Below are 22,525 nucleotides of genomic sequence, written 5' to 3'. Positions count from 1 at the left end.
GCTTTCTAGGTGCGAGATTGAATTTACCTGAGACAACGATGAGACGTATTCAGGTAGCTTTGGTTATCGGAATTTGGGGTCGGTCGAGTCGATCGGATTAAAATAAAAATTATTTAATTCTTTTGATGCCTTTAAATTTGAGTTCTCATTCAACGATAACAATGGCAATCTTTAAAATAATTATTGGAGTGTACCTATGTATTACTTTCTAAACTCGTTTTTAAATTAGCAAGAATAATTTTGTAGTTGTAATTTGTCTTCTAATTTGAATTCTTGAAACAAATCATTAAATATTCTAAAGTTTATTTAATAATTTTATATAATATATATGTATAATAATATAATTTATTTAATAAAAAATTTATTTAACGAGAAAAATACTCACTCGGTGATTTTAGATATTGTACATTTCTTATTTGCCTCATAATCTCGATAAAAAAATAGGTAGTTATTTTCATTAATTACAGTCTCTTCTGATAATTGTATATTTTGTTTGGAGATATTGCAAACGTATTTACTTAAATGAAATTAACTTAGTAACCCGCTCGGCCACTTTAAACTCTTCGAGAGAAAAATGGTAAGGACTCATGAATGGTTGCAATCGCGATTTCCAACAATTTCTTCCAAGTTTTTTCGTGCCGTTGATATTTTCCGAGTTAGGGGGAAAATAGTGACTAAGTATAATTATTGAATTATTTATTATTAACTTTACTTCTTAAAGGTGCCGTGTATTTCTGCGTAGACGTCCACCGTGCATTGTATTGTCAGGTGAGATATTAGATAGTCACGATTACATTATTCTATTAAGAGTAATTTCATTAATATCATTTGGCGAATATTAACCAGCCATGACATCTTTTTCTAGACCTCTCTTACCCTCTATATTTCCTTCGAGTTCCAGTTGCCGACAAGTATATCGTTCTCCTCGCAATATGTCCCTAAATATGTCCATGATATTTTAAGCATTCGGTGCAGGCACCTAATTTCAAAGACTTCAAGTTTGTTAGTGGAGCTGGCCTTTATTATCCATGCTTTCATTACATACAAGAGAACAAGCCAAACGTAACACCTTAGCGTATTGTACAGTAGAAAAAATGAAAGAATACCCATGAACGAACATAAAAAACACGCTGTATTTTCCTGTCACCGTGTCACACAAAAAATTGGCCAGCACAGGTACATGTAATAATTATTATTACATGTACTTGCGCTGGGCAATTTTCTTTGCGACATGATGACAGGAAAATACAGCGTCTTTTATATGTTCGTTCATGGGTATTCTTTCATTTTTCCGACTGTATCTCAGGTTGAAACCCAAATTTCAGTGAACAGTCATGAGTTTGGACGTCGACATCCCATTGTTTATGAGAGATATTTTTCATTAAGTTGAGCGGAGTGAGTGTATATTGTCTTACCAAGATAGACGATTATCCAGTTTTATTCCCAAGAAGTTAATCAATTATGAATAATTTATTGTAAACTCTTTAGGAACTACTTATTAACTTTTGCTCTCAGAACGAATTTCGAATAAACAATACGTTCTTCAGACACAAAGATCAAGAAAAATATACATTCAAAAATACAAGAGCACACAGATCCGATATTGATTATATATTGACAAACAGAAACATCCATCATTCTCAAGTACTAGACATAAGATGTTTAAGTGCAGCTAATATCGGAAGTGATCACAACCTAGTACTTGGAAAAATCAGAATAAATCTACAAAAAAAAAAAACAGGAAAAAAGACCCTATTGAATGTGAGACAAGAATAAAGGTAAAACAGCTACAAGACTTGTCAACACGAGATTTATACCAGAGAAGACTGCAAAAAGTAGTGAACGAAAACTACATAACACCAGATGAAGACATAGAAGAAATTTGGAGGAAGATTAGAGATAATATCAAAATGGCAGCAACGGACGCATTTGGAGATCGTAAGATAAGTAAACATATACGAAAGAAAAGGAGAACACCCCATGGATCTGTGAAGAAATAAAAATAAAATGCCAAAAAAAAAAAGAAAATCTAGCTAGAATACAAATTCAAAAGAACGAGACAAACATATGTGAAGAATATAAAAGAGTTTGAAATGAGTTAAACTCAATAGTAAGAAGGAAGAAAACAGAACATTGGTAAGCATTTTCAAAAGAGATGGAGCACGACTTATACGGGATGCAAAAGGAAATGTGGAAAATGATAAGAGGTCAAACAGCAGAGATGAAGGAATTGATAGTAGAAGTAAAACATATTGATACAAATACATGGACAACTTATCTAGAAAACCTGTATCAAACAGCTAATCATGAAGAACTGGAAAACCAGGATTAGAATCGGATGAGCAAACAGAAATTAAAGAGGAAGATAACGAACGCCTTAAAACAGATGAAAAATCGAAAAGCACCAGGGAAAGATGGAAAGCTAACGAACTTTTAAAATACGGAGGAGAGAGACTTCACAAAGAACTGAATATCCTGATAAGTAAAATAATAAATACAGGAAGAATTCCAGAAGAATGGAGTACCACTTAGATGATAGCGTTATTTAACAAGCGCGGCTCCTCCTTAGGGTCAATTGGTCAATGACCCCCCTAAAATAATCTCATAAAAATACCAATTTTATTAAAAATATCTTTTATCTAAAACTTCACTCTGAAATATAAAATTCTCTCTCAGCAGTCTGCATTGGCAAAACAAATATAATAGATATAATAACGTCGCGCCTCGCGCTATACACAAGCCCGTGGCTGGGCCGTATTTTAAATTGTCTATATACAGTTCTTATGGCTTATGGACAAATGCATGTAAAATAGAAAAGAGACGGCAGATAGCAATTTCGTGGGCGAGAGTGGGAGTGACCTTTCCGTCGTATACCTCTAGTAGAGTCGACGGCCTCACGTTTAGTTAGTTACCGTCTGCTGACCGCACTTCACGGCAGGTCTATATCGATCGCGGCGTATTTGCGTAATTTATTTTGTTTTGTTGGATTTTTTTGTGATTGTAACAAAAACAAGATGAGTGTTGTTGACGAAATAATTGCCTTAAAATCTGCTGGAACACTAAATTATGAACGGCGGCTTGAGAAAAAAGAAAGTGGTCGACCAAAACCAAACATGAATTTAAAACAAACAACAAAGGATAGGGGTAAGGACATTCAAAGATATTTTAAAGAATCAATGTACAATTTGTGTGATTGGATTTGTGGCTGCAGTGTGAGAAATGCATTTTTTTGCTATCCGTGTTTACTGTTTTCGAATGACGCTGTATGGGCGAAAAATGGAGTAACTGACATTAAGCATTTAAAAGTGAAAATTACAAAACATGCCTCTTCAACTACTCATATAAATTCATCAATGAGTTACGCAAGTTTAGGACGTGTTAACATAAGACAGCAACTTGATAGTGTATATCGTAAATCTGTGCATGACTTTAATGAATTGGTATCTAAAAATAGGTATATTTTAAACAAACTAATCGACTGTGTAAAATTTTGTGGAGTTTTCGAAATTGCATTGCGCGGTCATGACGAAAGTGACAGCTCCAATAATCGTGGAATTTTTCTGGGCCTTATCGATTTTGTTTCTGAACTGGATTTAATGTTTAAAGAACACATTGAAAAAAGTACAGTATTTAAAGGAACATCGAAAACAATTCAGAACGATATTTTAGAATCAATGTTAGCCATTGTGCATACTCATATCATGAAGGAGATTGGCCAGACAAATTTTGTGGCCATTCAAGTAGATGAGACCACAGACAGCTCCAATAAAACGCAGATGATTATCATATTGCGATATGTATTAACTGGTATTGTACATGAAAGATTTTGGAAATTTGTTAACCCCCTAGGTACTACAGCACAACATTTAACTAATGTAATATTGGAAGAACTTCAATTATTAAAAATTAATGAAGCACCTGAAAAATTGATTGCCCAAAGTTACGATGGTGCATCAGTCATGAGCGGTAAACTGGGAGGAGTACAAACAAAAATTAAAGAAATATACCCAAATGCACACTTCATTCACTGCTATGCCCATCAATTTAATCTTATCCTCCAAAAAGCGGCGAGTCAACACAAACCGATAAAAATATTTTTTGCAAATTTACACGGATTTTCGTCCTTTTTCGGCCGATCTCCAAAACGTACGATGGTTCTGGATAGAGTGGTTAAAGTAAGGCTACCTAAAGCTGCGCCTACTCGATGGGCTTTCAATACAAAATGTGTTGAAATTGTATACACTTATAAAGATGATTTAAAATCTTGCTTAGAGGAAATTATTGATGAGGAGCAAGATGGTAACAATATAAATCAAGCAACTGGTTTAAAAAGACATTTGGAAGATGAGCATTTTTTATTTTGGTTAAATTTTTTCCATAAAATAATGCCCCATGTTGATATATTGTTTAAACAATTGCAAATGCGAGACATTGATGTTATATCTGTCAAAAATTGTATCCTGTCTTTTAACAACAATATCCAAATAATTAGAAATACTATTTTGGAATCAGAAGTACCAAGCACATCAACAGCAAAAAAAAGAAAAACTACTGCAGAGGATCCAAAGCGACGAACTGCACTTGAAATTTGTGATATTATTATATCTGAAATAAATCACAGGTTTAGTTTCAATGATCATCTCATGATTTCACAGTTATTCTACATAGAGAAATTTGAAGCATACACTACCAACTTTCCGCAAAATATTTTAAAAATGGTGACGGCTAATTATCCCACAGTGAATATTTCCAAACTAAAATCGGAACTTGAAGTCTTATATTGTCGTGAGGATTTTCGCAATAGTGCTGGTGCAGTAGCCATACTTCAGCTTTTTATTAACATGAATTTGTCTGAAACATTTTCTGAAGCAGTGAAGTTATTAAATATTTTGTGCACACTCCCTATGACAACCGTGGAAAGTGAGAGATGTTTTTCTACTTTAAAAAGAGTAAAAACATTCCTGCGTAATACGATGGGACAACCTAGACTTAGTGCCTTGTCTATGCTGAGCATCGAGAAAACGCTTGTCAAGAGCATTCCAAATTTCAATGAGAAGGTCATAGACTATTTTGCAGAACTAAAGGATAGAAGAATTGACTTAAAATATAAAAATATTTAAAGTAAGTTTCGTTTTAATAAATTTACAATTTATTATACTATAAATATTCCTATCTATATATCAGTCAATAACCTGTTCATACCATTTTTCCTATATTTTTTAAAAGATTTACTCTAAAAAAAGACAAATTTAATTTTCGGAAAACTAGGGTAAATAGTATTGAGTTTTATCTAAGTCTGTATTTTTTATCTAAAATATAAATGCTAAAAGATCTTTTAAATACTTTAAAAAATCAACAGTTTGAAGTTTTCAAACCAAAATGACCCCCCTGAAGATTGACCCACGAGCCGCCGCTGTTATTTAAGAAAAGTGATAGGGCAGACCCCAGTAATTATAGAGGGATTAATTTACGGAGCACTATACTGAAACTCCCAACAAAAATACTGATGAAGAAAATAATGGCGTGCATAAATATATCGGTTGAACAACAAGGATTTAGAAGGGGAAGATCATAACGATGCAGTTTTTGTGATAAAACAAATAGCGGAGAAATCATTAGAGTATAACAAGCGAGGGTTTTTCTGTTTTATATACCTAGAGAAAGCGTTTGATTGAATACAATTAAAAGACGTGATACACCTACTATATGACAAAAATTTACCACTGGATATTATAAAACTGATAGAAAACCTTTATGTACGAAATAAAATAGAAATGAAGTCAATGAAATAATAACAGAATCCATATAGAAGCAAACACAGGAATCAAGCAAGGAGATTCACTAAGCCCTCTACTGTTAAACATAACGCTGGATGCAATGATAAAACAAGTGAAGAAAAAAGAGGGTAAAAAATGGGCGATAAAGAGATAAAAATACTCTGTTACGCTGATGACACCGTGTTAGTAGCAGAGTGCGAAGACGACCTACAAAGATTACTGCACGAATTCAACATTAGCGCAAAAGAAATGAATATGAAAATATCAGCCCAAAAACAAAAAGCTTAGTAATATCCAAGGAACCAATAAGATGCCAATTGGACTTAGACAATAAAAGTAAATACCTGGGAATTAATCTATCAGCCGACAATAATATCGAAGAAGAGGTTAAATACTAATAATTAAAGCCAGTAGAACGGCCGGATGCCTAAACGACACAATTTGGAAAAACAAATACCTTAGAGTGGAATCAAAGGACCGAATATATAAGTCATTTGACTGAAGTTATTAGACCAGTTATGACTTACACTGCCGAAACAAGACCAGATGCAAGCAAAATACAAAGATGTCTGGATACCAACAAAATGAAGATTTTAAGAAGGATTGCTGGAAAAGGACTACGGGACAGGGTAAGAAGTGAGGAAATCAGATGCATATGTGGGGTAGACAATATAAATACCTGGGTAAAGAATAGAAAAGAAGAGTGGAATCAACACATAAGCAGGATGTCTGAATCAAGGATAATAAGAATAGCCAGGGACAACTCACCGTTAGGCCGAAGAAGTATAGGATGCCCAAGGAAAAGATGGAATGACAATTTAGGGACAGAATGAAAGGCACCGTTGAAGAAAAACAGGCAGTACTGCCTATATAAAAGAAAAAGTAGAAGAAGAAATTCTTTAGGTAGATTTTTGGTAGTATAATGTGCTTCTTTGGAGTTTTACTGAAGATTATTGTTTTCGTTTTAGTGGGAGAAAATTCTAGGCCAGTAGTGTTTGACCAATTCTCTAATTTCTAAATGACTAGTGGGTTAAGTGATTTAGCGATGTCATTGATTGCAATAAGGAAAAGTGCAACGAGTAGACCATTGAGGAATGTCGTTTAATTGGATTTTTGAGTCTAAAAGGACGTTATCTATTCGAATAAGTTTCGTCTATATAGGAAATTACTAATAAATTTTATGTTTCCTGGAATTGACCAACTTAATAGAATTCTTATATCTAATCCCCAAATGGCACGCGTTATACCTACAATATAATAAAAGATAGCCATAAGCCAAACATACTTTATCACATCCAAATTACCCATGAATTACAGATTCAATATCCACTAGGTTGTCTAATGTAGATGTGGACTTTCTAAATCCACTTTGTATAAGGCTAGGTAGCTATAATATCAATAAGTCTAATACTATCTAGTATCTATCAAGTGGATAAACTGATTAATTGTAGCTAGTTTTATTCCATTCAGTTTTTTGACGAAGCTAATACTTTTCGAGTTATTTGAGAGTGAATATGTTCGTTTTTTAACAAAAAAAATACACGTTTTTAGACGGTTTTACGCAAATAACACAATAAGTAAGTATTTTATCGAAAAAGGTATTCAATAAAAATATACTTTATAAAAAATAAAAAAAAATGTCTGTATAAAATCTTTATACTCAGTAGAAGCAGAGTTGTAGCTAAAAAAGTAAGTTCTTATTCGTCAAATTCCAAATCGAATATTTCAACGTGAAATAACCAAAAAATAAAGCACATTTCTTTAAAAAAAGCTTTGTTTTTGTTTTTAAAAAAGTTTCTAGCACTAAAGTAAGCACGTTACCCTGAAAATAAAGTTGGTCCTTTTTTGTAAAAGATAGTTTTAAAAAAGCGTGAAAATCACCCTCTAAAAGGGAACTTGCATAACATTTTTATTTCGAAAGAGATGCTATAAATTTGCTAACTCATCGCAACTTTTTTAAAGTGTTTAAAAAGCTTTGTTTTTGTTTTTAAAAATGTTTCTAGCATAGAGTAAGCACGTTACGCTGAAAATAAAGTTGGTCCTTTTTTGTAAAAATAGTTTTAAAAAAGCGTGAAAATCACTCTCTAAAAGGGAACTTGCATAAAATTTTTATTTCGAAAGAGATGCTATAAATTTGCTATAAATCACAACAGCACACGATTTAAAAAGAAAAAAAAGTAGTTTGTGTTTTTCGTTTGGCCCCTCAAGAAGAATAAAATCAAATTATTGTTACCGCTTCACAAGTGACTTTACTTATGTATTGTTTATAATACACATGATCTGTAAATTTCATCGTAAATTTAGTTTTACAGTATTTTTTTTATTTTGAAAAAATGCCTTTTTTTTAAATAACTTGTGATACGAAATATCCCAAAGTTTAAAGGTTTTGGTTTTCTGAATATTTTGTTTTTCTGTAATACAAAAATTGGTTAAGATATGGCTGTTCCGAATTTGCATATACTCGTGATTAGTGACTCATTGAAGCCCTTTTAACTACAGCCTTTCAAAAATAAGCACTATGAACCGATGAAACTTATACAGATCCTCTATAATAAGCATACATACGTAAAGTAACTTATGAAGCGCTACTGATTAATTTCATTTGAGATGCTAATTAGGAGGTGATTTTTAGATATTTTTTACAAAAAAAAAGGATCAACTTTATTTTGTGCGCAACTTGCTTACTTCTGATACTAGAAACTCAAAAAAAAAGCTTATTTTAAACTTTTTAAAAAAGTTATGATGAGTTTTCCCCGAAAAGTTCTTAATTTTTTGGTTATTTCATGTAGAAATATTCAATTTTGAATTTGACAAATAATAAGAACCTACTTTTCATTAGCTATAACTCTGCTTTTACTGGGTCTACGACTTCATAATACATATGTCATATTTATATAAAACATTTTTTTCACTTTTTGATAAGCTGTATTTTTGCTATGAATGTTTTTTTGGTGAAATACTTCCTTTTTTAGTTATTTGCGAAAATCCGTCTAAAAACGTACTATTTTTTGAGAAATGAATATATTCACTCGCAAATAACTCGAAAAGTATTTACTTGTGAGGTCAAGAGTAGTGAAAAAACTCTATAGTCAATTTATATTTTCAACATTTTTGCAGAAACAAAAACAAAAAAAAATTAATACAGATTAATATGATAGTGACTGCTGCGTTAAAATTTTGAATACGGGCCACGTGAAATAACCGCGTGTTTTTGGCTAGTTCCTTGAGTAGGGAGAATTTTACACTTCCCTCTAAGCCTAGTTCCAACAAATTAAAGCTAGGCGCGCCACTATACGGGCAGGTTTTAAAGACAACAAAATAATGCATAGGGTTTCGTATCTTTCCGTATTTATCTTAGAGTATGGAAAATTTTTTAAGGTATTTATCAATCAACGCTAGTACTTTGGGTCGTACCCAACTCATCGAAAGTCAACTCATCGAATTCCAACTCACATACACCCAAAACGCATACGTACAAAATCGTTTGCGACCCTATTCATACATTACACACCAACACGTGGAAGAATATAAATAGATATGTATGCCGAACTTGAATGGACCGTGATAGTCGTGACGTCAAATCAATGTTGGCTGCTCTGAAATGGTTTCCAAACAAAGCAAAAATTCACACATGGTGTTTGTTTTCGTTTTTATAATTGATATATATATATATATATATATATATATATATATATATATATATATATATATATATATATATATATATATATAAATATAAGTAAGCAAAATCATTGGCTAATATTCGTAAAGTGAATGTGAATTTAGTTGGAAATATATAAAATGATGAAGGGTCATCATTCCATACATTTCTGTGCAACTATATACACCGGTGTTTCGGCCTATTTGGGCTTCGTCAGTATAGTGTAGCAAGTTAAAAAAGTTGTTTGTTAACTTGTAAAAGGATTACTACAGGAGCAAGGTTACCAATTTTGGTCAGGTTGTTAGAAGACCCGCAGTCGCAAGGCTACAACTAACATTGCCAATTTTATAACCAATAACTAACATTTTGCTTATTTATTTTTATATTTGTACTCGATTATCCAACATCATTTTATATATATATATATATATATATATATATATATATATATATATATATATATATATATATATATATATTTATGTCTATATTACCAAGTGAGCCAGTTTCATGGCGAAATTGCGGTTGAAGTGAGGACCGCGACCAAGTGAGGACCGATATATGGTCCTCACTTGGTACCGGTGTGTAAAATCATTATTTGGTATTTACAATCGTTGTAGAATTATTTTTTACAAGAAAAAAATTGGGTCTCGTTTTGTTGGTTATACGTTAAAATACGTATATCGTAGTTCTCAATTCGGCCGCTGTCGGCGTCTTTTCGGGAGTATATTTATTAACAATTCGCTTTGTGGCCCATGTTAAAATATACATCGGAACAAGTGAGGACCAGAAATTTGTCATATATTTTCGCTGGTCCTAGCTTGGCAGTTAGTATATTATTAGTGTTATATTTATGGTATTTTGTGTAAATAAAAATGTCTATTTATAGATTTGATGATATGGAAAATACTGAACAGCGTTATTTGTTTGATATTTTGAACTCACTTACTGTTTCGTAGTTACAGCTAAGTGAAAACTTTTTGTTTCTCTGACATACATATTTGCCATCGTTGTCGAGCGTGGGTTCAGTATTTAGTAAATTTATATAAATTGATTGATACGTTTAAGATGTTGAGGTTAATATTTCGAGAATTTAGAAATCAGAGACCACAATTTATTAGTACCTTAAAAATATAATATTATGTAGGTCAATATTTTTAGATTTAAATTTTGAAACAGTATACGTAAAATATAATATCTACATTTATTTGTATTAACAAAAATTATTTGATTCTTGTTGGTAAATTATTGTAAAGAAATTGGTATACTACATATGTATTTTCTATTAAAAATATTCATTTAACTTAAGGACCGGAGTAGCTAAGCGGTAGTGTGCTTCGCTCGTGTGCTGGTAGGCCGGAGTTCAAATCCTACCGCGCGCCGGCAAGAACAACTAGACATTTTAAAAAATGTTTATAGGCCCCAGGTCGACTCAGCTTGAATAAAATGAGTACCTTGGTTAAAATCAGGCGTAATAATAGGCGGTTGAAGCGTAGCACTCGCCCTGTTACCTTCCTTGTATACCGTAGGCCCTAGATATAGCAGACTACCCTGCTATACTCCCAAAGCCACGTGAGCGGTATAAAACGAGAGACTATTATTATTATAATTTAACAGTAGGTAGAGTGTAGAGGATCCGAGTAGAGGTCGATTTGCACCGATCTCTTTAATGGATAAAAATTATTGGATATGTAATTTAGCATGTTAACAATTAAAAAAAAACAAGGGTTGCCCGATCTAATCTTGTTTTAACTTTTTAATTGATTAATAATTAAAAAATGACATTTTCTTATGAGTTTAAAAAAATTTCGACCCGGACAGATAGAATATGAGATTTTTTAGATCATTCTAAACAAAAAGGTATTTTGTAATTTTTCTCTAAAGTTGACAATTTTCAAGGCTCAAAAACACAAGTAAAAATATCATTTTTGTAATCATAAAGTACATAAATTCAAGTTCAAACCTTTTTCTATCAGGTCTCGATAAGAATTTTAGCCGCATTTTATTCTAAACATATTTTTTTAATTGTTAATGAGGAAGGTTCCTTATGGGGAGACGGGCATTAACAACTAAAAAACAATGTTTCAAAATGAAATAAGTCTAAAAGACTTATCAAGAACTGATAGAATAAGGTTTGAACTTGAATTTAGGTACTTCGTAATTTCACAAATTATGTTTTATACTTAATGTTTTTGAGCCTTGAAAATCGTCATCTTTCGTTCTTTTTTCAGTTTTAACTTTCATCTCCGTGCTTCGGAGGTGTAAATCCGGCGGTCCCGCCTACGCCCTGAAAAGGGCCTTACAGGAGTAGTAAGTGAAAGAAAGAAATAATATCATTTGTCCTAGTGATACACAAAATATTATGTTCCAATATTTTATTTATTAAAACTACTCTAAAACAATAATAAAAATGTATTTTTTTGTTATCTTTATTAATAATAAAATTTCTTTACATGTTTTATTGGACAAAAAGTTATATTAGGAATTGAAATTCATTTTTTGTTGTAGGAATTTACAATAAATATTTTTATTTTCTCCCATGTTTTATTTGAATAAAGTTCCGTGTTATCTTCTTTCAACATCAAACATTCATTTTTTTTTGGAGCAATTTCCTGTTGAACATGATTCCTAAAATACGTTAGAGCTTTTTCTTTCTGCAAATTGTTCCAAGGTTCCAAAATTCGTTTTTTCTTTTGAGTTACTTTGATTGGATTTATAATATTGTCTTTTTCCTAAAACGAAATATTTTATACAAAACATTTAATACATTTTAGAAAATAGAATAATTATTATTTTTTTGTTTCTAGACCACCTTCTATACTTTGTTTTGGTTATAAGAGAGGTAAATCAACAATTTCTTAGGCGTAGCTACCTGTTTATTTAGGTACAAGAAGTGCTATTATTATTCCTCATTGTTGCGTTAAAATTGAATTTATGTTTTAATAGATGTATAAATATTAAATATTCACGTCGATATTACTGGGTTTTTCCGGAAAAGTGAATTTTCTTAATTTTGTAATTTAATTGATTGCTTTCAACTGTTTTAAGGCAAAGAGTAAATTATTATTTATAGGTTATTCTAATTTTTTAAGACAGAAATATTTATATTTATGAAAATATTTATGAATTTGCAGCATTTAACGTCACAATCAAAAACGCCTTAATAGTATCCTAATGACCAGAATAACGTTTTATTCAGGCAAAAATGTTCATAATTTTGGCAGTAGGATTTAGAACCAAATATAAATTATATAAAAAAGTGTATTAATTTAGGTCATTTACAATATGTTATTAAACTTTATTACAAAACAGGCAATATATTATAATAAATGCATTTTTGTTATTTTTATATTCCAATATACCAAACTATCCACAAAAGGAAAGTTCCAAAGCATTAATATAGTGAGGACGTTTGAGTTGGAATAAATTAATTTTCTCGAGAATGGGCGACTCTGGAGATAAATTCCGAAACAAGTCGATTTTTATTTTTAAATTATAATTTTTTGGCATATATATCATACTAGTGACGTCATCCATCTGAGCGTGATGACGTAATCGATAATTTTTTTAAAATAGGGATCGTGTCATAGCTCATTCGAAAGGTTATTCAATGCTCTCTTCACTAATATAAACATTGACATAATTATTTATACAGAGTGCCCAACCTTTTTTTTGCATTAAATTAAAAAAAAAGTTTCTTTTGGGTACATTTTATAGATGATTATCTTAATGTTTATACTAGTGAATAGAGAATTGAATAACCTTTCGAATGAGCTAGCACACGACCCCTATTCTTATTTAAAAAAATCATCGATTACGTCATCACGCCCTGGTGGATGACGTCACTAGTATGATATATATGCCAAAAAATTATAATTTAAAAATAAAAAATCGACCTGTTTCGGGATTTATCTCTAGGGTCCCCCATTTCCGAGAAAATGAATGTATTCCAACTCAAACGTCCTCACTGTATATAGCTAAAAAACGTTTAAATTATGTGAAACAATTTTTACGATAATAAAAACAAGCACTATTTTCGGCGTTAATATCACTAGAGAGTGAGAATAAATTGACATTAATGCGACAATTTTTCGGAAACTTGTTGCCTGGCAATAGTCACGTGAGCCTGGAAGGCTCAAGTGACTATTGTCGCCTGGAAACAAGTTTAAGAACAAAAATTGGAGCATTGTTTTCTTATTTATTGTTACTATCGTGTGATATTTGACAGGTTATTTTTTAATACTTACACAAAATTCAAGTCTTTCATTATTATAAAAACTACAAATTTGAAAATAGGTATACTTACTTTCACTTGGCCATCATATTTAGTTGCTGTAAGCATGTCGCTCATTATTTCGTGTGATTCTTCTATTTCATCATTTGATTCATCTTTAACAGGATCTAAGTTTATATTGATTTCATCCAAACGTTTCCCTTTAAACTTTGACGCTTCTCCAGTCTCATTTAGAAGAAGCAATTTGGATACTTTAGCCATTTGATAAACATCATTTGGAAGTCTATAATAAGTTTTATGGATATCAGATGTGTGGCCCATAAAAATGGCCAACTGTTCTAAGTCCTGTTCGGTAAGGTTAATGACTTGCGACATTGTCGCCAAATGCTTTCTAAGTTTCGTGGATGTTAATGCAGCTGCATTCTTTACACCAGCAATTCGCACACGTTTATTCATCGCTTTTGTTCCACTTATGCTACTAGAAGATGTAGTACTAGCAAATAAATATATATTACTTTCTGCAATAAAATATCTTCGAAATTTCAACAATATATCAGTATTTTTTACCATTTCGTCTGTAAAAAGGACAGGGACACCTCGACCCCTTTTTCCTTTAATAACTACTCGTTTAAATGATTTTATAAGAATTTTCTCACTTTCACTTATACAATCGTCAAATTCACTTGAACTGGTATTATTTATGTTTGTTGTATAGGTTTTTACAGTGATTCTCTGCAGTTCCCCTGCTCTTCTTCTATTTAGCAGAAGTAATTGGATATAAGATATTTCTTGAAGAGTCTTAAATGCTTTTAAGTCCTCTGGATTGTCATTTAAAGTATTTCGACATTTTTCGGCTTCAGTCAGTAAATATGACCTCAGTAAAGTTAAATCTTCTGCCAGAGGTACGAGAGATGGCTTATTCCATTTCTTCTGGCTCAAATAGGAGTTAGCTATAGTTGATATTTCATATTGCCATTCGCTAGTAATGAGATCTTTAAACGCTTTAAGTTTTTTCATAGCATCCGTTTCTATTGCACATGTTTTAAGTTGCATATTATATGCGACATCAAGACATTCCTTTAAAAGTGTTCCCATATTGGACGCTAATGACGGTGCACCGTACGTTTCTGATCTAGGATCAAATTTAGATATCTGCTTTGTACTTTCTACTATGATGTCAAAGTAAATAGGATCTAGCACTTCTTGCAAAGATTTAACTTTAATTTTTTTCTTAATTTCGATCAGTAAAGAACCCAATTGCCGCATTTTGCGTGAAGCAACAACGCGAAATTGTTTATCCCTTGGCTTTTTAAATACCTAGCTGCCACAGCACATATAAGTTGATCTGTTTTAGCAATAAAAGAAATATTATCGGCTCGCATTCTTGGAAATATTTCTTTTCTTAATAAATCATTAAAGCGATAGGACGAAAGTAAAGTCTGTCCCTCAGCTTGTGCAAGAGTTCTGCCATACTTATGACTCTCATCATTGTGAACACACTTCTTTATATGTCTATAAAGAGCTCGTTTCTTATAAAATCCCTTACAATATTTACATGGTAGATATGTCGATGTTGTTGGTTGATCTGAATTTTCTGCTACCGGTTTTCGTATAGGTACAACATCTTCTTTAGTTATACTTTTTAAAAAATTTCCTTCATTTCTTAATTTATTAAAAAGATATTTCCGTCTTTTATGTCCCACTGGTAATGACAGGATCTCTTGTACCTTTATTTCGCATTCATGGTGTCTTATAATGTGTCTGGAGAATTTAGATACATCAGTATAGCAATAAAAACAATGATCTTTCTTGGTCCAAACCCGTTTATTTTTTTTGTTCGATACCTGGAAATAATTTTATCCCTATAATATTTATAGGCTATTGATTATGTTCAAAATAAGAGAGCTAAAACGAACTACAACGTTAACGAGGTTTTATTGTCGCATGTGGCCAATGGACATCTAAATTTAAAAAAACCGTGGAGTGCTACCATTTAAATGGGTGCGTTTTTGAGAAAGGGGTGAATTAGTCCCTAGGCACAGGGTGAATTAGGGCGAGGTCTATGCACTTTTGGTACAAACACGTCTACAGGAAAATTGTTCCAGGTTAAATTTACTATCGAAATATCACATTCTAAAGTCAAGAAATAATTTATTTTACAAAAATATATTCAAAAGAAAAGCAAGAAAAAACACGGAAGATAGAAATTTTGTTTTTTGTCCCATAACTTTTTTCCAAAGGGATATAGGTATAGGCTTTGCTTCAGTGAAAAATAACTTTCATCCTTTGTCTTTAAAATGCCGTTAGGTAGAAGTCTATAAGATTTACAGTTTCCGAAATAGTATTTTTCAAAGTTCGCTGTTCACAGAATTTTTGGACGATTTTCCCCATTATTTCGCAAACATTGTTCTGTAACTTTTTTATACAAATTTCTAGGTATATGCAATGGTACATTTAGTAAAAAGACAAGTAAATTACCTTTAAATTGGTCTATTGTATAAGGTTGTATGACTATTATTAAGCAAGTTATGCCTTTTCAAGGTTTTATACTTTTAATGATTATTGATATTTTTTATGATTATTCTTTAACTTTCTCCTTTATGACTTTTTTCTTGTAACTTTAGTTTTATACATTGTGGAATAAAAAACGCTTATTTTCTTTACTTTAAATTGGTGTATTTCAAAAAATTCTAGGGCTCTTTTTAAACAAGATATCCGTAGGATATCCAAAGGTATTCGAAATTTGAGAAAAAATTTTAATTTTTTTTATTTTTTTCAAGTAGAAGAGCATAATTGCATATTATAACAGAATTTTTGATTCCAAATAACTTTTCTTAATAACACTTTTCGATATTGTGAAATATAATGAGCGAAATTCATATTTTTTAACATACCTCGTACACTATTAATAAAATTTTATATTTGATGATTGCATCTTACGGTTTAGACTTTTAGACTATGCAGAGCATTTTATAAAAAATAATTTTTGTTTATAAAGTTAACAATAAAAAAGTTCCATACGGTTCCAACTTAGTGGGACCTATTGCATGTGTATATGTCACACTTTGAAAAAGCATATCTTGTTTAAAAATAGTCCCAGTATTTTTTTAAATTACACCATTTTAAAGTAAAGAGAATAAGCTTTCTTTTTTATTGCACAACGTATATACCTAAATATACAATAAAAAAGTTATATTTAGAAATTTAAAAATAATCGTAAAATATATCAAAAATCATTAAACGTATAAAACTTTGAAAAACCATATCTTGCTTAAAAATAGTCAAACATCTTTCTACAGTAGACCATTTTAAAGGTAATTGACTTTTATTCCTAATAAATGTAACATTAGATATACCTAAAGCTGTGTAGAAAAAAGTTACAGAACAATGTTTGCGAAGTAACAAGGAAAATGGCCCAAAATCGCCGTGCGTGGCGAACTTTGAAAAATCATATTGTGGAAACTGTAAATCACAGAGACTTCTACTAAACGTCATTTTATAGAGGAAGGATGAAAGTTTGTTTCCTGTGAAGCAATGCCTATACCTATATTCCCGTGGAAAAAAGTTATGGGACAAAAAACAAAATTGCTATCTTTCGTGTTTTTTTCTTGCTTTTTATTTAAACATATTTTTGTAAAAAAAATATTTTTGACTTTAAGATATGATATTTTATTAGTAAATTTAACCTGAAACAATTTTCCTGTAGACGTGTTTGTACCAAAAGTGCATAGAACTCACATTAGTTTGCCCTGTGCCTAGGGACTAATTCACCCCTTTCTCAAAAACGCACCGCTTTAAATGGTAGCACTCCGCTGTTTTTTAATATATAGAGATCCATCGACTATATGAATCAATAAAACCCCGTTAACGTTGTAGTTCCTTTCCTAATTACATAATCAATAGCCTATTAGGGTAAAAAGTTTTAACTTCATGAACAGTTAGAGTTGCAATGTTCCTAAACTGTACTGCATCTTTGTGAAACAAGGTTCTAAACTAGTCTGTTATATTGAAATATATTATGTTTTTAATAATCAATTAATTTTACGAATCGATAATTTTAAAATAAATAGTCATAGTAAAATATTTTTAACATAGTACATAGTAAAGTATTTTATTTATATGGATAATAAAGAACCTCAAATATCGATATTCACTCAGAACCCCAAGACCTTCTTCCCGAGTCGTTAAAAAAATGTGGCAACAGTAGGTTCAAAAAGAATTGATGAACCGGTCTACCGATTTGAATGTAGTCTTTTAAAAGAGCTACCATAAATCAACAAATTTGACAAAACACTGTTTTTAATACCATATATGACATCACAAGTAACAAATTTTTAAAATCAGTTTACTCAATTATTATTGTTGCATTGTAAATGTTTCTTTTTTATTACCCAGAAGAGAGCTAAATTAGGAATTTCTAATTATGCTGTTTAATTTTCCCAAAGGTACCTTCAATTTCTTTTGTAATCTAGTGATGCAAAATATGTTATAACACACGGGGGCGTCGTGTGGTACATAATACAGGGTGTCCCGGAAAATAGTGCGTTCCTTAAAGGTATAGGTAGAAGGCACCATGTAGAACAAAAAACTCTTATAACATTTTTTTCTAAATGCAACCGTTTGACCAAAAAATTAAAATGTCTTTTGGTATCCAAATTTAAATCTGACAACTATGTGCGGTACGCAAATTTAAGCATAGACAGTCCCATGTAAATAGATAGAAGATGATAGTAAAGAGATAGTTTTAAAGAATCCTGTTTAGTGTCAATGCCGAAAATGTTTTCGAATAGTGAGTGTATTACCTATTATGTTATTACCTATGAATGGTGTTTGTGAAAGGTTACTTGAAACATCTATTCGGTATATTAATTATTTTCAAGTAAGTACAACTTAGTTATTTCAGTTCACAAGTAAACAAATTACTGAGACATTATCTGGTGTATTTAAGTTCCACTGTAAACTATTAAAACTATGTAATTCAGTTAAATCCCTCAGCAATTTTAAACCTTACTAAATACATAATACTAGTTTAGTTAAAAGATGTGTTTTTATGTTAAAAGATGTGTAATTCGTTTAAAATTATGCAATAGGTATTTCAATACATTTCAAAAGAAAATAATTTTAGTAAACAAATAGTAAATACATAAGTATTACCTACTATTAGGTTGGATTATTTTAAATACTGTTAATCACAATCACAAACGAGTTCTTATTATGTTATTATGCCGTAGTGCGTACGATGTTGCCAGTTTATTAAAATTTCCAAACATTAAAATACATGTATATGGAAAACAATGTTAACTTTTTTTGCTAAACGGTTACCTTTAGAAAAAAATGGTATAAGACTTTTTTGTTCCAAATTGTGTATTCTCTCCATACCTTAAAGGAACGCACTATTTTCCGGGACACCCTGTATAACGAGTATGAGACTCTTTAAAGGCAGAATGTTAAAAAATATTATGTTTGTAAAATCATGGAAACATTTAGAAACATGACTGTACAAAAATACTCAAATACCTTTGACAGGTAGAACACAAAAGTCAATTGCAAAGTCAATGATTATTGTAGATGTAATAAATTTCAATATATTAAAACAATATCTAATATTTATCTAAACCTCGCATCACGATGGTGCATCCCACTATTTGTTTCGTAACATTTAAAAAAAATTAAGTTCCTTCGATATTTTTTTATGTAATAAAAGAATACAAAGGTGACTCGATTTTTTTACTGTTTTGAAAAACAAAATTTTGTTATCGTACCTGTTCTTCGCTAACAGAATATTAGACGCAGAGTTATAAACATTTGATCGTAAAATTTCGAAAATCTTTAACATTGTTTAAAGACAAAAATGCTTAAGGCAGTTACTTGCTGAATACAGAAATAAAGATTAGGTATAGAGAAATAATTTTTTATGTCTTACTAGTGATTCTTTCTGAATACTTACTTGAACGGGAAGTGCTTCTGTTTCACGTTTTTCAAAAACTTCAAAATCTGAAGTAGAATCTTTAGACTCATCTCCTGATTCTGGAATGTATTCTTCATCACTGCTAATATTATGTTCGCTAGCGTTATGTTCGTTAAGAGTTGATGATACTTTATCAACATGATCTACATCTTCAGTATAATTGTTGTCATTAGAACAAATATCCTTTTTTGCTTTATTGGCTTAAACTCTTGTATTATACACTTTCTCTGTTGACGATATTTCATCAACTTGCATTTTGGAAATAGGTGTAATATTGGTTTTATAATTATCCAGATGTTCTAAAATAATTGAAAGGAATTTTACATTTTCGTTTCCTAATTTTTAAACCTATTAATCACAAAATAAAAATTACTCAATTTGGTATATTTCTATGACCAATAACACAAAAACTTTTAGTAATACTACTTCTGATTCTGCGATTAATTAAACCCAAAACTTCAAAGATACTATATTTCTTATTATACAGCTTAAACTTTTGTTAAAGATCAAACCGAGTATATTTAATAAAAAGTTTTTTTTCTCGGGTCTATGAAAATTACTATTAATTTTTTTTTATTATTTTACGTGAAGTTCAAGCTATTAGGACGTAATTAAAATTATGTAAAACTTACCGGTTGTAAAGTTTACCATGGCATTCAGGAAACTATTTCTCTCGTCTGCAGTTGTTCCTTTAGTAGTTTCGTATGCAGGAATTTTTAAAAAGTCCAATATAATTCTATCGGACTTTTTAAGTGCATTTACTAAAATTTTAGATTTCCTGTCCATTCTAAAAGCAACATAAAATCCTTGTCATGTAAATAAGTACTATTTTTACTTATATGTAGTTGATATTCTTAAACTATTCATCCAACATGCTAATCACAATGCACTTGTTTAAACCAATATAGAGAAAAATATGATGCTTTTTGCATCATCGTATATATAGAGAGGGGCAAAATTATGGAATAAATTCATTTTCCCAGAATGGGCAATTTTGAAGAGAAATCCCAATATAGGTCGATTTTTATTTTTGAATTATAATTTTTTGGTATATATAGTGACGTCATCCATCTGGGCGTGATTACGTAATCGATAACTTTTTTAAATGAGAATAAGGTTAGTGTGACAGCTTATTTGAAAGGGTATTTAATTATCTTTATATTTAAAATAATTTTCCATAATTTTTAAATTCACACAAAAGAAGACTGTATGTAATTTAGTTAATTCAAAATACATTGTACTGCTGTCAGAACACAAAAAAAATATTTAGATGACAAATAAACATTAATTTTCGCTTAAATTCAGTGTTAAATATGCCACCCACCTGCGTCTTGGTAGTTTGAACCTCCAATTTAAGCGAAAAGCAATGTTTATTTTGTCATATAAATATTTTTTATGTTTTCTGACATGTAATGTAAAATGTATTTTAAATTAAATAAATTACATACATTCTCCGTGTGCGAATTAATTTAATTTAAAAATTATTTTTTTTGACCAACCTGTATAAATAATTTTGGTAATGTTTATATTCTTGAAAGGAGAATTTAAAAACATTTTAAATAAACTATCACTCATCACTCGAACCCCATTTATCATTTAAAAAAATATCTATTACGTCATCACACCCAGATGGAGGACATCACTAGTATGATATAAATATATGCCAAAAAAGTGCAATTTAAAAATAAAAATCGACATGTTTAGGGATTTTATATCCGATATAATATACGTATAGTATAAATATAATTTGGTATTACGTCCAAATAAAAGAAAGTCAAGAAACATAACAAAAATGATGACTAAAGAATTCCAAATAATGGGAAAGGAGGACAGACGATGGACATGGACAGTAGATTAAATATGAAAGAAGTGTTGGCACAGCTCCAGTTTTCGGTTATATCAAAAAAATGAATTCCTTTTTACACAACACACAAAACTATTTTATTTTTTTTAAGGTCAAAAATAAGTTTATTCTCGTTTGTGTATATGATCTATACAATTACAACTAATTATGACTGCACAGTAGGGTGGGCCGAAAAAATATTTTTTTATCCGATCGAAATGGGGTAGGTTTTAAAAGTTGCATTTGGGGTCCTAAAAGAAAACTGCAAAATATTTTTGATGAAAAAAAATATCTTCAGTCTGCGCATTTGACTTAAAATTTCAGTTTTTTGGTAAAAAGTAACTTTTTGGAAATAATTCTGTACACATTAAGAAATGAGATAGAATGACCGGGCAGCGTTATATATGTTTGTTAACACTAATAGAATAACCCCAAACAGTTTCCAGTATTCCTATTAACACCATTACTTTTGCTTGTGTTAGTTGGACATCCATCACAAACCAGTTCCGACAAACTAATTTGTTTATCTGACATAAACTGCATGATTGAATTAGCTATGTCCACAGCTTTTCCTGATAATGGTTTGACGTGCCCTACATATTTTGATCCTGGTTCTTGAATAATAGATAAATGATCTTCTTTATGGACACGACGATGTTTTTCTCGTCTTCACTAGTTTCAATGAAATAGGTCTTGTCAATTCTTCCATCAAAATAAAGCGCTTGCAATAAATTGGTTTCATCTAAATCTTTGCTTAAAATTTCCTTACGAATCTTTACTCTTTCCCGTCTGACTTTATTTTTGTCAAAAACTGGGCTACTTTGAGACGTCTCTTTTATTCCCATATCTTTCAACAAAACAAATGCTAAAGCCGCTGCAGGCCTATCTGGTATCCCATATCTATCACACGTTCTAGCAAAAGTACCTATATTAATTCTGGTTTGCTCTGTTTCTGTAGTATTATTTTTAGAAGGGATTTGTGGCAAAACGGTTTCGTCTGTATCGTGATGGAAGTCTAAGTTGTCGTCAACTTCTTTCTTTT

At 30.9% G+C, this 22,525-nt stretch overlaps 2 protein-coding genes across 3 annotated transcripts in view; one reads left to right on the top strand and one right to left on the bottom strand.

The window, feature by feature from the left end:
- Positions 1-22,525, top strand: part of LOC126885081 (serine-protein kinase ATM-like) — a 624,001-nt gene that overhangs the window by 385,068 nt on the left and 216,408 nt on the right. The window lies entirely within an intron of this gene.
- On the bottom strand, positions 11,852-21,680 carry LOC126885083 (uncharacterized). Its single transcript, XM_050651506.1, has 4 exons — positions 20,273-21,680; positions 19,620-19,939; positions 13,745-15,516; positions 11,852-12,170 (listed from the first exon to the last, which is right to left on the bottom strand). The coding sequence occupies exons 3-4, from the start codon at positions 14,936-14,938 to the stop codon at positions 11,931-11,933; spliced, it is 1,434 nt and encodes a 477-aa protein (XP_050507463.1). The 5' UTR covers positions 14,939-15,516; positions 19,620-19,939; positions 20,273-21,680; the 3' UTR covers positions 11,852-11,930.

This window comes from Diabrotica virgifera, chromosome 5, assembly GCF_917563875.1.
Source record: "Diabrotica virgifera virgifera chromosome 5, PGI_DIABVI_V3a".
Lineage (NCBI taxonomy): Eukaryota > Metazoa > Arthropoda > Insecta > Coleoptera > Chrysomelidae > Diabrotica > Diabrotica virgifera.
The sequence above is the reverse complement of the archived record's forward strand: the minus strand, read 5'-3'. Positions and strand labels throughout refer to the sequence as shown.

Coding starts and splice junctions, on each gene's coding strand:
- LOC126885083 (XM_050651506.1), bottom strand. CDS start 14,938: ATGCGGCAATTGGGTTCTTTACTGATCGAAATTAAGAAAAAAATTAAA. Junction 12,171..13,744: donor AATATGATGGCCAAGTGAAA/GTAAGTATACCT, acceptor ATTTCGTTTTAG/GAAAAAGACAATATTATAAA.